At 42.7% G+C, this 17,602-nt stretch overlaps 1 protein-coding gene across 1 annotated transcript; it reads left to right on the forward strand.

Moving 5' to 3' along the window:
- Nucleotides 1-3,193: 3,193 nt before the first annotated feature.
- Nucleotides 3,194-8,377, forward strand: LOC137334563 (dual specificity protein phosphatase 6-like). Its single transcript, XM_067999330.1, has 3 exons — nucleotides 3,194-4,014; nucleotides 4,823-5,263; nucleotides 6,865-8,377. Exons 1-3 carry the CDS (start codon nucleotides 3,615-3,617, stop codon nucleotides 7,170-7,172), a joined length of 1,149 nt encoding a protein of 382 aa, XP_067855431.1. The 5' UTR covers nucleotides 3,194-3,614; the 3' UTR covers nucleotides 7,173-8,377.
- The last annotated feature ends 9,225 nt before the right edge of the window (nucleotides 8,378-17,602 follow it).

Here is a 17,602-nt window from a genome sequence, read left to right on the forward strand (position 1 = left end):
GAGACTGGCAGAGAATAATTTTTAAAGAGGCCCTAAAATATATTTTTTTACTGATGCAAACACGCAGAAAACATTATGAATACGGGTCTAACTGGTCCCAACGAAAATCAGAAGAATCTAATGGGAAAATTACAATTTTTATCTTTCAGGTTTTTTGGGGGGAATCACTGTCCTCTTTGGGTTGTGTTATTTATATAAGCAGGGCCATGCCATGTTAGTCGGTTCGGGTATCTGCAACCCCTTGCCGTTTTGTTAGTTATGTAATGTTAGGCTAAATTGGTTTTTAAAAACTGAATACGAGAAATCCCCGTTTTTGTTAAATGTAAATAACGTGGCGAACAGGAACATGACCAGAGATTTAAATTGCTGCATTTTAACACGCGACAAAGATTGTTTCCTGGAAAGTTTCGTTTGGTTGTTGTGAACAACTCTGATCACATCTACTCTAACACAAACGTGTCTGGCGAAAGGATTAATTCTTTTAAGGTGCAAAAACTTGTCTCATTTCACCGCGCTGCCTGGGCTGTAACTGAACAGCTCGGATCGAACCCTGTCTCCGGAGAAACTGCTTCAGTTCGTGTGTTTATTAAAGTTCCCGCCCTCTCTCCAAAAAAACCCCACTCCGCCCTGAAAACAAAATCTCAGCTTTCTGTCACGTATTCCCTCTGTAAACATACTGTGTTTATTCAGTTCTTTAATGGACTTTGGTGAGAACATAATGTGATGGCGACCCTTTTAACAGAATATCCAGCCGCTTCATAAAACTAACTATTATCAGGAGCTATGGTTATGATTTGGATAACTCAACAACAAAATAAAACAGGGATAAACGGGTGGATATCAAAAGTTAATATTGTAAACGAGTTTCATAGAACTGGATATTACAGAATGATACAGTGTCTCATTTGTAGAAAATTGAATGGTTATAGATGTTTCGGCTGTTATTTGTATGAATATATTGGATATAGAGTCAGTTTCCAGCGGGTGTTAGGTATGTGAGCTGCTTATAGACTTGATCTGTTTCAACTGATGAGGTATTTTAATGCAGGGATGAGCATTTACTTCATTTTTATCCCCGAATATAAATGCAGCGTTGTAGATCTAAACATGGAATGATTATTTCGGGAATAACACGCAGGATAGAAAACTCTTTAATCCAGCGAGTTAACAAGTGTCATTACATGCGACCGTCGGGAGATCCAAAGGAAAAGTTAAGATTGCTGGGAACTAAAATATAGCGCAGACCAACAGCATAAAATAAAAACCTATGGTCCGCACATAAACCAGCCTGGTCTCCACACTGTGTAACTCCATCCTTGTGAGAAGTCCCTGCCCTACCGGCGGTCTGGTATCTGAACGCTGAGATCAAGAGCTATGTGTAGCTCCTGCTTATCCCAGTCCATTGACAATGCTGAGTGTTCTCTTCCTGTTTGTCTTGAGATGCCAGTTTTATTGCTGCATTTTAAAGGACTCTCAGACGCCCCGTGTTGTTTGTTTCCTACATACTTCAGGGGATTCATCGGCGCCTCTTTTTTTTTAAAAAAAACCAGCAGACCTTCCTGTTTTCAGCAGAAATATTTGTTGTGTTGAAAAAAAAAGGATGTCGTTCCCTGAGTTTGTTGGGATAATTCCTGGGGCTGTTTCCTGCATTAAATACCAACACATCCCACATATGTGTATCCTCCACATTGTGCAACAGATCCATGCAACCAGTTTTATAAATGTATAGCATTTAAACAAAATACATCAAACCATTGTCAATGGGAGATTTCAATATCTGTGGGGATTATATTTACAAATCACAATTAAGTGTCCTGTAACGTGTAAAGGATCATTAATTGTGTGCAATTAACACTCTCGTGTAAATGATACACATTCCTGGGGTGCCGGATTCATTATTCCTTATACACACACTAATAAACCAAGCCGCGATTCAGGTAAAACACCATTTCATTGAAGATTATTATTCGTGCTTTTGGATTTTACTGTAAGAATCAGAATATTTGATATTCTCCGTCCCATTCTTTATTAATTTCGTACAGTGCTATAATTAAAAATTAGAGGTATTTTAAAATTGCCTTAAAAAAGCTTCGTTATTGCCGACGACCTACCGATAAATCCTTGCTTTTTCCTGCAGTCTCCATCCCTCGCCATACACCCCCGCAATAAACTGATTTGCAAATCAGAAATACTGTACATGTATGACAATTGCTGAATATTTCAAATATATTTTTACACTTAGTGTTAACTGCATGAAAACAATGTTGCAACGCACCATTGATACATGATACATTCATAAAATTAAGCAATGATTCTTGCTCCTGGTGTGTTCATCTCCCAGCTCCGGTATTTAATCAAAAGTATTAACAATGAAACCGGGGTCTTATAAACATCATCACTAGAGCGATGTAAAATACAGTCCATGTCTCTGCTCCAGATGTATATCATCTTTATGAAAAAAAAATCTTGCATTTAGGTTTGACTGGAAATGGTGATTATTTGTGAGGAGGGGAAGGCTGTAAAATATAAAACTGGTGCAGACTGGTCCTTCAATGGATTTTCAAACATCCCCATTCAACAAAAAAAAAGGACGCCAAATGAACATCTATTCCGCAGAAATACCACACCGGTCTTTCCTGCCAAAACAACTACAGTGACAGTGAGGTAAAAAGCAATGCCTATGGGGTAATGCTTTTAACCGCGCTTAATTAATCTGAGCTGATCATCAAAACGAGCATGCAATTATGTAATTTACACCGGGGAATTTTGCCCGGGTAGACTCGTCCCCTTAAAGCTATGTTTTATTTGTTACAGTCCTGGGTTGATTTATTTTGACTCTTTTTTTTTGGTGTATGTTTGTGTGTGTGTGTCCATTTCTTTGGCGGGAGGCAGACCAAAGGAAGCCTCTTCTCCTCCCATCCCCTCCCCTCGTGTAGAGCTGAGCTTCGAGACCAGAGAGAGAGAGAGAGAGAGCGGAAATTCCTAGCCCAAAAAAAAAGGCAACACACACACACACAACTCCCTCTCTCTCTTCCCTTTGTGAATGGCATTTCCAAAGCTCATTTGCATACACACACACACACACACACACCAACCCTGCTGCTAGCCCGGGTCGTCGCCAAGGCAACGCGCTGACGTCGAGGAGCAGGGGCGGGCGGCGATTGGAGGGCGGTGCTGAATGTATCCATCTATGAGAGGGAGGGCGGGGAGTGTTTGTTGTGTGTTTCTATTGAAGAAAACTGAGCGCTCGCAGGCGGCTGTGGTGCAACCCGCGCGGCGCCATCCAGGGTCATTGAGAAAAAAAAATAGAGCCGTACAGTATCATTCAGCAATCCGAGGCCAATCGCCGAGAGACGCATTCCAGCCCTCTCTTTTCTTGGGGAATATATATATATTTTTTTTGCACAGCGATTAAGACCAATTTGCAAAGAAAACCATTTTTGCAAGTTGGGGAGGGGGGAATACATTTTTTAAAAACAGCGATTAAGACGAATTTGCAATAAGAAAACCTTTTTTTTTGTTGCAATTTTGGAGGGGGGGGGGTTGCTATTGAGATATTTCTATAGGTTTGTGGCCGTTTTTAACCTAATGCGCGGTCAGTAAGGTTTGCCCCCATGTTAGAGAAATTTCCATGCGCCCCGTTTGACTTGGAAATGGCGATCTGCAAGGCGACGGGCTGGCTGCACGACCAGCTGGAGCGGGGCAACGACAGCCTACTGCTGATGGACTGCCGAGCCCATGAGATGTACGAGTCGTCGCACATCGAGGCGGCCATCAACGTCGCCATCCCCGGGCTGATGTTGAGGCGGCTGAGGAAGGGCAACTTCCCGGTCAAGTCGCTCATCTCCAACAACGAGGACAAGGAGAGGTTCGTCCGACGCTGCAAGACGGGCATCATCCTGCTGTACGACGAGAGCACCGCGGAGTGGAACGAGAACCTCAACGGCACTTCTGTGTTGGGCTTGCTGCTGAGAAAGTTAAAGGATGAAGAATGCAAAGTGTTTTGCTTGGAAGGTAAAGGCGCTTTTGAATCTGCCAGAACAATTCAACCTGAAGTGCTAAAAATCTGACTTTTTGTTTTTGTATTTTAAAAAAATCCAGAAATGAGAATGATATAATTGTTGACATCAAAATAAGGGATAACAGTTAAATAAAATAGAAGCTGCAGAGTGGATAAATACGTGAAGGGGAAAATTTTGCATGGCTTATGGGGAAATACGGGGGTTGGCGGCGGGGGGGGGGGGGGGGGAAGAGAGTGGGAATAATTGGATAGCTTTCAAAGAGCCGACACAGGCAGGACGGGCCGAACGGCCGCCTTTTGTGTTGTATCAGTGATTTGTGAAGATGCGATTCAAATACCATACCTGGCAAATTACATAGAATTTACAGCACAGGAATAGGCCATTCGGCCCAACTGGTCTGTGCTGGTAAATATAAATCCTATTCCAGTCCACTCAAATACTATTTTTCTTGTGGGAAAGCAGGGGGGTTGAAATTGGATTCCTACATTACAACAGTGACTACACTGCAAAAAAAAAACTACTCCATTGGCTGTAAAGCGCTTTGGGACGTTCTGAGGTAGTGAAAGGCGCTATATAAATGCAAATCTTTATTTTTTGGAGAGCTCTTTCAAAGAGCCAGCATAGGCATGTTGGGCCGAATGGCTGTGTGGAACATTCTACGAAATTGAGGGTAAATGTTTTATTTAAATGGAACAACAATGATGTACACCCCATTCTTGTAAAGAAAGACTTGCACTCATATTTACTTTGAAGTGGTTTTAATGTGGCGTTTGCTGCACTCTTTGTTTGTCTTTTTCCAGGCGGCTTCAGCAAGTTTCAGGCGGAGTATCCGACCCACTGCGAGACCAACCTGGACAGTCCCTGCTGCAGCTCCTCTCCCACCGTGCCGGTCCTGGGGCTGGGGGGGCTCCGCATCAGCTCCGACTCCTCGGACATCGAGTCGGACGCGGACAGAGACCTCCCCAACAGCGCGACCGAATGCGAAGGCAGCCCGCTGTCCAACAACCACCAGCCTTCCTTCCCCGTCGAGATTTTGCCCCATCTTTACCTGGGCTGTGCCAAGGACTCCACCAACCTGGACGTTTTGGAGGAACACGGCATCAAGTACATACTGAACGTTACCCCCAACCTGCCCAACCTGTTTGAGAACGCCGGAGAATTCAAGTACAAGCAAATTCCCATCTCCGATCACTGGAGCCAAAACCTTTCCCAGTTTTTTCCCGAAGCTATAGCATTCATAGGTAAGCAATCTCTTCTTTTTTAAAAAAAAAAACCCCACCAAAACGAGTTTTTTGCACAGGTTTAAAGTTAGTCAAAGTGCAAGCGTCTCGTGTAACTATAACCAAGTGAACGAGTCTGTGCTGAAAATGAAAAGCTAGACATTGTGGGGAAGAATAAAATCAAAAACAACCGGTGGAGACATAACAACTAAAAGATAAAAGAAACTTGAAAACCAGAGTTTCTGGTCTAAATACCATTTGGAAACCAGCCTTCTCCGCCCAGAGGGGCACCCATCTTATTAAGTGAATTATGGATAGATTTGTTGTGGAAATCCGATATTCCCGAGGAACAACATTGCGAGTTAAACATGGTTTATAATCAAGGCCCATTAAAAGGAACACCGTCCCTTTGTTTCACAGTTTTTGTCCAGCTCTCGTAAAACTGTTCTTTTTTTAAAAAAAACAACCGTTAAGTTACATTTTGAGGCCCCGTGTCATACTTCTAAAGAAACCAGAAAAACCTTGAACCGGATTCTGTGAAGGGTGCATCATTACCCGTTCCAAAGTTGGGAGTGAGACTTTAAAATATTAAAACCCTTCTTTGTGGTGTTTTTTTTTTCGCCAATCGTCCCATTTACTGCTTTGCATTCCCTGAGCTTGTGTTTAATTTCAATGGGCAGAATTTTTTTTAAAAAATAAAGTGATGCACAACTAAAAAATTTTTAGGTCTTGAGCTTTTCAAGAATCGAAAGGATTCCAATCTGAGGTATTAAACAAGTTTTAAAAGAATCTCAACAGTTTATGTGCAGACGACATACTTGGGGTTTAACCAGAACTAATGTAATTACAATCCCTGAGACGCGTTCTGTAGCCTGGGGCTAATTTGAGCCGGGGCGGAAGGAATTTCGGCTGGGAGCCACAGAGAAACTAATCTAAAGGCATTGTAATGCATTTCCTCCTACAAAGGAAACCATTTTCAGGCAATGTTGACATCCTGTTCCTCTTAATGGGCCTCGTCCCCTGTGACTTTCCTCTTTCTTTTGATACGCTTGAATGCTTCTATTGTGGAGGGAAGCGCACAACAGTTGGGAGAATAATTTAATAGACTTTACAGCCTGAAAGTCTCTTACATAGAAGACATTCACTACCATCTTGCAACATTTCTATTGAAACATTCATATGCGGACATCAATACGCCAGAGATGAATGCGCTTTTCTATCAGCACTGACCCACATACAACCACACCAGCATTCTCAGTTACACTTAAAAGAAGTGTAACCTTTACAGGCCTCTCTGCATTCAAAGTCCAACCTGCACAGAACTCTGCAATTCAGTTTTTTTTTCACATACATGGTGTGTAATTGTGAAAACAAATTATAATTATTTTGACTTGTCCATGTAGCTGAGACTGAACGAATAAAGAAGGTCGAAGTTTTTTTTGTGATCTGGCTGAACATTACAGTGATTTTAAAAAGTGCTTCAGAATGTGGTGCTGACAAGTTTAGATTTTGCCAACGTTTCTGTAATTAAATGAATGTTACGATTTCTCGACCTACTTAAGACTGTCCGGAGTAATTGCTGCAGCTCTTGTTGACTATTTATTTATTTTATTGTTTTTCAGACGAAGCCCGTAATAAGAGCTGTGGGGTGCTGGTGCACTGCTTAGCAGGGATCAGTCGATCGGTCACCGTGACCGTGGCCTATCTGATGCAGAAGCTGAACCTCTCCATGAACGACGCCTACGACATCGTGAAAATGAAAAAGTCCAACATCTCCCCCAACTTCAACTTCATGGGACAGCTGCTGGACTTTGAGCGGACCCTGGGCCTCAGCAGCCCCTGCGACAACCGGCTGCCCCCACAGCAACTGTACTTCACCACTCCCACCAACCACAACATGTTCCAGCTCGACCCGCTCCACTCCACCTGACCTCTCAAACCCCAGCGCCAGCCGAAGAGGCTTGGGAAGAATTTTTAAAAGTCGGATCACTGACACGCACAAAAACGGGTCAGAATGGGTCTGGGAAAGGAACAGCTGATCACACTGACGGTGACTTGACTTTATGTTCAAGCAGCTGTTGTGGAGGGGGACCCTGACCTTTTGACTTTGAGACCGTTGATGGTTCACAAAGTTAGCTGGAAAAAGTGCGGTGGCTGAAAGCTTTACAGGCCAAAGAGGGACAAAGAGAGTAACTGGGTGAAGCACTCGCACTCTCTTCATTAATCCCCTCTTTTTGAGTTCTATTGGTAGCAAAATTTTTGTCTTCAATGAAGACTTTGGCTATTCAAGCTGGTCAGGAAAAAAAAATGGTTTTGAGTGTTCTGGAATTGGCCACTGTTTGTTTTTTTTCGTACTCTAGATCTTGAGGAGTACCATACAGCATGATTTCTGTATATATTGTCTACGTACAGATCCAGTATCACAATTGTACGTAAACTGAGATTATGTATTACTGGGAAGAGCGTTGTAAGGGAAGTGGCTTCCTGTGAGGTACTTGGTGTTAAATCCAGTGCATCTGCTTACTCGCAGATTTAAAGGACTGGAAATGTACGATTAGTATGTAAATCAATATTACTATGTTTTGACTGATTATTTGGACAGTATATGCCAAAAAGAAGTAAAAGTTTCAAGTGTTTTGTTTGGCCTGCTTTGATATGTTGCTTTATCTATGTATGAGTGCAGTTTGAAGCTGCCTTATGATTTATGCTCTTTTTTTTTTCTCTCTCGTATTCTAAACTGAAAGCCTTGGTAATGTGTACAGTGCTTGTGTTTTCTTGCTAATGGATCAGTAGACTTCTTTGGACACTGGGGCCCTGGCTTATTTCTTTGCATTTAATTTTTTTTTTTGGACAATGAGCATGTCATACAGTGCATTACCTCTGTGCAGACTCTTCAGGGAAGTTAATCATGAATGCAATAGTTTTTTTTTCTATAAGTCTGTATTTAAAACTGGAAGCCAATACTGTATGTATACACTGCACTTACTGTAACTCAGTGGCCAGTGAGAAGGCAGCCCCCATTTCATTGTTGCTGACAGCTTAATGTTGGATGGGGAATTTATTCTAAGAATGATTGATTGTATAATACTAAGTTATTAATAAATAACTATTTTGACTATATAGAACCTTACACAAGCCTTGGGCCTTATTTGATTATCCTTGTTCCAATGTTAATGTAATTGTTCAACTCTTAAAGGGGGTTCCGTGGTTACAAAATAATAGAATCAAACATTAGGAATAAACTTGAGAATTACTTGAATGAAAATAAACTAGTAAGTGGTGACCTAGTAAGTGGTGACTAACACTGTTTCAAAAGGGACATCCTGCCTGACTAACCGCCTTGACTGGTTTGAGGAAGTGACAACCTAAAGTGCATATTGGAAATCTCTTTAAAATGCGGCTTCCAGAAAGAAAGAAAGCTGCATAAAGCTCACTGCAGGCAAGTTTAAAGAAGTGGGTCCTATTTTTAAATAAGGAATTGAAACGAAAGAGGAACCGGTGGGCACTGGTTAGGGGAGTGATGTCAAGCTGGGAAGACATGAGAGAGTGTAGCATTCACATCTAGTGGTTTTGTGCTGGGGCCCCTACTGTTTTCAATCTATGTAAACGACCTAAGTTCAGAAACACAACTCAAGTTGGTCAGATTTGCTGATGTTACGAAACTAGGCGGGGCCGGCACAGTTAAATCTGAAGTGACCAAGGAACAGCAGATGGACTTAGACAAAGTGGGCAGAAGCTCAATACAAATAAGTTCACGATGTTAGACGTTGGAAGAAAAAAAAGTAGGAAATATATTTTACTCGAGTGTTGTCAGAGGAGGGGGGAGGCTGCAGGATATCTGGCAGTGATAATGGATGCAAATATTTAACATGTCTAGTCATGCAGAGCAGCAATCAACAAAGCAAGCGGAACGCTGAGCTTTATTGCCAAATCAATATAGTTATAACTTGACGCCATCTTGCTGAAGCTGTATAGTGTGCTGATCATGATACATCTTGAGCACTGCATTCAGTTCTGGTCACGGAGGCACAATGTAGAGAAGGGCACTAGGCTGGTCCCTGGTGTAAGCTGATTTATGAGGAGGGATTAGAAAAAATGCTGACTCTTCAAGCCTTGGCGAATTAGTAGGATCTTAAAGGTGTATGAGATGTTAAGTGGAACAGAAAAGGTTAAGCCTTAGCACTATTTTAAGTGCTTAAAAAGTCCTTAAAACCTACTTCATTGACCAAGTTTTTGGTCACCTGTCCTAATAGCTCCTCAGTGTTTGCTTTGTTTGATAACGCACCTGTGAAGGACTTTGGGACGCACAAAACCTGGAATAGAGGCTGTAACTCTGGAATCATTCCTGAGGCAGTTAGGTGCTGTGATGGGGAAGGAGGGAAAATAGGTTTTATGGAAGGATGAGTTAGATGGGCTGAATGGCTTCCTTCGGCTGTACTTTGTGACGTGTGTATGCACGTGTGGCAAAACTCCCTGAGCACCAATGCCTGCGGCCACTAGAACCTGGCTATGTACTGGCACGTTGTTCATTAATTCTGAGGACACGTGCCAGTGGGTAAATTTAAATGGCAGCGTTAATGTGTATTATGACATGCAGTAGATTCTGGAGTATTGTGCTGGCTCTGGGTGTCACACTGGAATCAACATAGTGCAAACCTACCATAAGATTACGGCCTTGTGTGGGTCTCATTCCTCATGTAGTGTAGCAGGCACATGAGAAAAGCCATTGTCCCTGGCTTATTCTGCAACGAAAGGGTACTTTATACAATTCAGGGCAGAGTTTCACACTGCGACTGTTGCAACTTCCAAAGCTATAACACACTCCTAACATTTAAGTTGAGCTCACTCGCAAAAGGGACCATTTGCAGAAGGCAATCTTATAACAGTGTGGATTCGCCAGGCACTGTAAAAGAAGAAAGAAAGACTTGCATTTATATAGCGCTTTCATGACCTCAGGACATACCAAAGCGCTTTACAGCCAATGAAGTACTTTTAAAAGAGTAGTCACTGTTGTAATGTAGGAAACGCAGCACCCAATTTGCGCACAGCAAGATCCCACAAACAGCAATGTGATAATGACCAGATGATCGTTTTTTAGATGTTGGTTGAGGGATAAATATTGGCCCGGACACTGGGGAGAACTCTCCTGCTCTTCGAAATAATGCCATGGGATCTTTTACATCCAACCTGAGAGGGGAGATGGGGCCTCGATTTACCGTCTCATCCAAAAGACGTAACTACAGGCCAGCGTATCCACACGATTTCTTAACATTTTCTCACTTGCAAGGAGCCTCAATGACAACTTAGCTCCTACGATCTCTGCTTTGGTTGAGAATTCAACGTTGTAAAGTTAGGTTTTGTTTCACACATAAGTGTTCAGAGCTACACGCGGGCAAGTTCTATCCCACAGGTGCAAACAGCAAGTACAACAGGCAGCCGTGCTCCACTCTGCCCCATCACATACCAGGAGTGTAATACAGGCTGTACTTAACTCTTACAGATCTGCAACCAGTAGATACATTTTATTCTTTTTAATCAAATGGTGGTATTTGAAAGTTACGATCATGTCACAGGGAGAATTGATTGCACCTGAAGATGGTGATAAATTAGAAATTGTTGCAAATACATTTTTTTTCAATGGATTTACAACAAGAATGAATCGTGGGAATTTAAAAGTATATTACAATCAGCAGCGATTCCAGAAAAAAAAACCCTCCACAATACTTGTGTAGAAATCTAGGCTGACCCTTGCAGTGCAGCACTGAGGGAGTGCTACATTGCCTTTTGGATGACGCGTTAAACCGCGACCCTGTCTCCCTGTCCAGGTGGCTGTAAAAGATCCCACAGCACTTTTTCAAAGAAGAACAGGGAGTTCTCCCCGGTGTCCTGGCCAATATTTATCCCTCACGCAACCCCACCAAAATGGATTAACGGCTCACATTTCATTTGCTGTTTGTGGGGCCTAGCTGTGCGTAAATTGGCTATCGCGTTTACCTACAAAATAACAGTGATTACACAGCAAAAAAGTAATTCATTGGGACGTCCTGGGGATGTGAAAGGCGTTATATAAATGTGAGTTCCTTCCTTCTTTAATTTTCGATAGAACACTTGCATATTTTTCTTATGAGTAAGTGACATCACCAGTTTTCATTGATTTATGAAATATCATAATCTATCTTTGCCTTGGCGTCATGTTAATGAATTAGCTAGACTGACTCTTTATTAGATGGGAAGCAATAATATCTTCAGTCCTTAACACATGAATGTGCATGTTTATATCAGATGGAGAGATGTTTACATCGTATCGAGGGGCTAACAATAACTATCACTAAGATAAGGGGCTCAGAGTAAATGATTTAAAATTTACATTTTTGCATAGAAAACAAATTGTATATTATAATTAATAACAGTCTTTGGACTCCACTTTACAACAATTTTAGGGGTCATTTCCCTTGACTTTGCAATTGTGGTTTATGACATTTTCTAAATCTCTCAACTGCAGTACAGTTTAGTAACCCATCCCAAACCTGCTGCTACTCTGTAGTTTCATTCTGATACTTCTTTTGAAAGAAATAAAGATTTTAGAGAGAAAGACTTGCATTTAAGTAGCGCCTTTCATGACCTCAGGAAGTCCCAAAGCAACTTTACAACCAATGAAGTACTTTTGAAGTGCAGTCACTGTTGTAATGTAGGAAACGCGGCAGCCAATTTGCACACAGCAAAGTCCCGGATGACCAGATAATCTGTTTTAGCGATGTTGGTTGAGGGGTAAATATTTGCCAGAACTCCCCAGCTCTTCTTCAAAATAGTGCCTTGGTATCTTTTACTTCCACCTGAGGGGGCAGACGGAGCCTCAGTTTAACATCTCATCCAAAAGACGACACCTCCGGCAGTGCAGCACTCCCTTAGTTCTGCACTGGGAGTGTCAGCCTGGATTATGTGCTTAAGTCTCTAGAGTGGGACTTGAACCCATGGCCTTCTGACTCAGGCAAGAGTGCTACCAACTGAGCCACAGCCAAAAGCTTTCAGGCAGGAACATGATGCCGTAAACAAATATTCCAGGTTGTTCCCTCTAGAAATGGTGTCCAAGTGACATTACCCGCAGTAAGACTGCATTGGTGGTTGCGCATGCATCACAATAAGGCATAGCTGCTCAACAAACACAACATCAAATCAGATGGTTTAAAGGCCAGATTTTGATTTCAATGGGTGATGTAAGAGCCCAAAATGATTAATGTAGAGATTAAAAAGAGAGAAAATGCTAGAAATCACAAATAAACAAGACCTAGAAATCCCACGAGGCCCGCTCTGCTGATCCAAATAGAGCAGAGCAGATCTCCCGTCTGCTCTAGTCCGAAGCTGGAGACCCGGTCCCAACTTCCAAGGATGAATAACCGGAGCAAACACATCGTACCTGCAAGGGGTGGGGGGGGGTGGGGGGGAGTTAGTGGTGGCCGCTCCGATACGCCTGCCAGGAGTCAGAGCGGCTCACAGCCGAAGATAAAGTTTTCACTCCTCTTGTAGCCATTGTGCCTTCAGGGTAAGCTAATTGATTCCCTGCAGGACTGGCATCTACATAGAGTCTTTCATGACCCCAGGACGGCCCAAAGCAACTTTACAGCAAATTAAGTACTTTTTGAAGTGTAGTCACTGTTGTAATGTAGGAAACGCAGCAGCCAATCTGCACACAGCAAGGTCCCACAAACAGCAATGCGATAATGACCAGATCACCTTTTTAATGATGTTGGTTAAGGGATAGATATTGGCTTGAATCCTCCTGCTCTTGTTCGAATATTGCTGTGGGATCTTTTACGTCCACCCGAGAAGGCAGACAGGGCCTTGGTTTAACATACCATCTGAAAGAAGGTACCTCCGACAGTGCAGCACTCGCTCAGTACTGCACTGGAGCGTCAGCCTGGATTTTGTGCTCAAGACTCTGGGTTTGCTTGAGTAAGCGGCTGGGTCCTTCAAAAGGCCCATATAAGTTGCAGCAGGCGTCATTCTGTTGGGCCTATCAGGAGGTGTATTAGGTAGAATTTCCCAGGGAAGTATGGGAATGCCCCCTTGGGACAGGTAGAAGATCAGCCCAGGACCACCACTCCCCCTCTGGACTCAATGCCACCAAAATTTAAAGGGCCATATCATGTTTTCACTTGCGGGGGTGTCCAAAACCAGGGACCATAAATATAAGATAGTCACCAATAAATCCAATAGGGAATTCAGGAAAAACTTTGCCAGAGAGTGGTTGAAATGTGGAACTCGTTACCACAAGGAGTAGTTGAGGCAAATAGCATAGATGCATTTAAGGGGAAGCTAGATAAACACATCAGGGAGAAAGGAATAGAAGGATATGCTGATAGGGTTGGATGAAGAGGGAAGGGAGGAGGCTCGAGTGGAGTATAAACCTGTTGGGCTGAATGGCCTGTTTCTGTGCTTTACATTCTATGTAATTCTATGTAAATGAGATGCAATAATGGTTTTCCACCCTCTCCAGCCCCGGGTATTTCGGAGTTAGAAAGTGCGGGAAATACAGAACAGGTCCATCCACAGCTGAAAAGAGTAAAGAAGGGTTAACAATTTTGGGGTTTAAACCTTGCACCCTGCCCCTGAAAAATTGACCCATCTTTTCTGTTTCAGGTGCTGATGGGCCTGCTGTGCTTTTGTGTTTTTACCTATGCGAACGCAGCTACCGTAAAAACTTAACAGTCCCAGGGCACGGGTTTAAAGTACAATTAGTTTCTTCCAAAAGTTTGGTTGAATAAGCCCTGCCGTGGGAATTGCTTCTGTGAGGCAGTGAGAAGTAAAAAGTAGGAGCAGGTTGTTGCTAAACACGACATGTACTAATCTTACTCCCAACAGCTTCCGTTCCTGGCCTCCTTCCCACACTGGGCCAATTGGTGGAGATTTTGTGGAGGCACTAGTAATTTCCTGGCCAGCTGCAGATCAAGTGCTTTTTAAATTAAGGTTGCAGATAATTTTAGCAAAAAAAAAGCTGTCTCTCTATAGATTATTAATCTTGCTTTTCCTCCCTGGGTCCACAGACACATAGTGCTGTGTTTGCTATGAAATTGACAGATGGCCTTCCCATCGTCTCACTACAGCTTTTTCTGTTTGTTGTTCCCAGTTTCTGAACATTATCGAACTAACTAACATTTCTGGCTCAGAGCCACAGCCCATTACCACACAGCAGAAGCCCCATCAGTAACACGTCGCTACGGGACGGATGGCAAGCTGAGCCACAGTTTGATCAAAGTTTGTGGCTACATCTGTGATAAATGTCGATGCCTATTAAGTGCACAAGAAATGTCCCCCAAGCAAACACACACACACAAAAAAAGGACAAGAACGTACAACAATGCCTTTTTTAAAACATCTATCTGTATTATATAGTGCGGTGTCTAGCTTGTGATCATCACATTCCAGACATCACGCACCATGTGTAACACTTAGTTACGGATGTAAATCAAAACCACTCATTGATCCAAAGGTTCAAATTTACAAGCGGTTACAACTTCCCTCTGATTGACCTCAGCAGTTTGTAAATGGCAACAGTCACCTAACTGCCTTCACCAGTTTAGTGCAGTGGCCTTAACAGGAAAGGCCAGATTATACATAGCTCTCCTTTCACAGCAGAATAATACATTGTGCTTTACATACTCCTGACCTTAAAAAAAAACAGTGCATCTTTTCCCAGAGTACTAAAGGAAGTGGCCCTGGACATAATGGATGCTTTGGTGATCATCTTCCCAAATTCTATAGACTCTGGAACAGTTCCTACAGATTGGAGGGTGGCAAATGGAACCCCACTATTTAAAAAAGGAGGGAGAGAAGAAACATAGAATTACAGACCAGTTAGCCTAACATCAGTAGTGGGGAAAATGCTAGAGTCTATTATAAAAGATGTGATAACAGGACACTTGGAAGGCATTAACAGGATTGGACAAAGTCAGCATGGGTTTATGAAAGGGAAATCATGCTTAACAAATCTACTGGAGTTTATTGAGGATGTAACTTGTAGAATAGATAGGGGAGAACCAGTGGATTTTCAGAAGGCTTTTGATAAGGTCCCACACAAGAGGTTAGTGTGCAAAATTAAAGCATATGGGATTGGGGGGAGTATACTGGCATGGATTGAGAATTGGTTGACAGACAGGAAACAGAGAGTAGGAATAAAGGGGTCTTTTTACGGGTGGCAGGCAGTGACTAGTGGGGTACTGCAGGGATCAGTGCTTGGGCCCCAGCTATTCACAATATATATCAATGATTTGGATGAGGGAACTAAATGTAACATTTCCAAGTTTGCAGACGACACAAAGCTGGGGTGGAATGTGAGCTGTGAGTAGGATGCAAAGAGGCTCCAATGTGATTTAGACAAGTTGAGTGAGTGGGCAAGAACACGGCAGATGCAGTATAACGTGGATAAATGTGAGGTTATCCACTTTGGTTGTAAAAACAGAAAGGCAGATTATTATCTGAATGGTGATAGATTGGGAAAAGGGGAGGTGCAACGTGACCTGGGTGTCCTTGTACACCAGTCGCTGAAAGTGAGCATTCAGGTGCAGCAAGCAGTTAGGAAGGCGAATGGTATGTTGGCCTTCATTGCAAGAGGATTTGAGTACAGGAGCAGGGATGTCTTACTGCAGTTATATAGGGCCTTGGTGAGACTACCTACATCTGGAGTATTGTGTGCAGTTTTGGTCTCCTTATCTGAGAAAGGATGTCCTTGCCATGGAGGGAGTGCAACGAAGGTTTACCAGACTGATTCCTGGGATGGCAGGACTGACCTATGAGGAGAGATTGGGTCGACTAGGCCTATATTCACTAGAGTTTAGAAGAATGAGAGGTTGTCTCATCGAAACATATAAAATTCTAACAGGACTAGACAGACTAGATGCAGGGAGGATGTTCCCGATGGACGGGGAGTCCAGAACCAGGGGTCACAGTCTCTGGATACGGGGTATGCCATTTAGAACTGAGATGAGGAGAAATTTCTTCACTCAGAGGGTGGTGAACCTGTGGAATTCTCTACCACAGAAGGCAGTGGAGGCCAAGTCATTAGATGTATTCAAGAAGGAGATAGATATATTTCTTAATGCTAAAGGGATCAAGGGATATGGGGGAAAAAGGGGGAACAGGGTACTGAGTTAGACGATCAGCCATGATCATTTTGAATGGCGGAGCAGGCCCGAAGGGCCGAACGGCCTACTCTTGCTCCTATTTTCTATGTTTCTATGTTTCTGACTTACCGTGAGCAGTAGAAGAAAGACTTACATTTACATAGATTTACATAGAATGTACCACACAGAAACAGGCCATTCGGTGTTTATGCTCACACGAGCCTCTTCATCTAACCCCATCAGCATATCCTTCTATTCCTTTCTCCCTCATGTGTTATCTAGCTTATAGCTGACTTGCATTTATATAGCACCTTTCACGACCACTGGAAGTCCCAAAACGCTTTACAGCCAGTGAAGTACTTTTGAAGTATGGTCACCGTTGTAAGGTAGGAAACGCGGCAGCCAATTTGCACACAGCTGTCTCAGGAAGTCTACTTGTGTGTAATGCACGGGTAAATAGTTTTTGGGGACACCTTTCTCTAGAATGTCTTGTTTTGTTAAAGCTTCCGGCAGCTCATATCCCAACCTATTTTTCATCATTTCTCCTGAAAATATTTGTTTCACGGGCATCAATATTCTAAACACAGGTTGTATCAAATATGAAAGTTGGATATGAAATGTACAAAAGACTTAACTGGATTTTTGAGCTTTTCACTTCCAGGGATGAATGCTGAAATCAAGCTTACTACCACAGCACCTCCAGCCCTGGGACTTCTAAAGAAAGAAAAGAAAGAAAGAATTTGCATTTATATAGCGCCTTTCACGACCTCAGGACGTCCCGAAGTGCTTTACAGCCAATTAAGTACGTTTGAAGTGTAGTCACTCTTTTAATGTAGGAAACTCGGTAGCCAATTTGCGCACAGCAAGATCCACAAGCAGCAATGTGATTATGGCCAGATAGCCTGTTTTAGTGATGTTGGTTGAGGGATAAATATTGGCCAGGACACCGGGAAGAACTCCCCTGCTCTTCTTCAAAATAGTGGCTGTGGGATCTTTTACATCCACCTGAGAGGGCAGACGGGGTTTAACGTCTCTTAAAGGAAGTGTTGTATTGGACTCCTATCCTTATGGGATAACAAATATAACAGTACTTCCTTGTTTTCAGTATTTGTTTCTTACAATGTTATCTAGAGTTTCATCCACTTGGCAGCTAAGATGATTTTTTTTCACATGGATTAAATCTCTTTGGGGATTTATTGCTATTCAGACAGAATAATTGCAGCAATATTAGTACAGCAACAGG

Source organism: Heptranchias perlo, chromosome 18 (genome assembly GCF_035084215.1).
Source record: "Heptranchias perlo isolate sHepPer1 chromosome 18, sHepPer1.hap1, whole genome shotgun sequence".
NCBI classification, from domain to species: Eukaryota; Metazoa; Chordata; class Chondrichthyes; order Hexanchiformes; family Hexanchidae; genus Heptranchias; species Heptranchias perlo.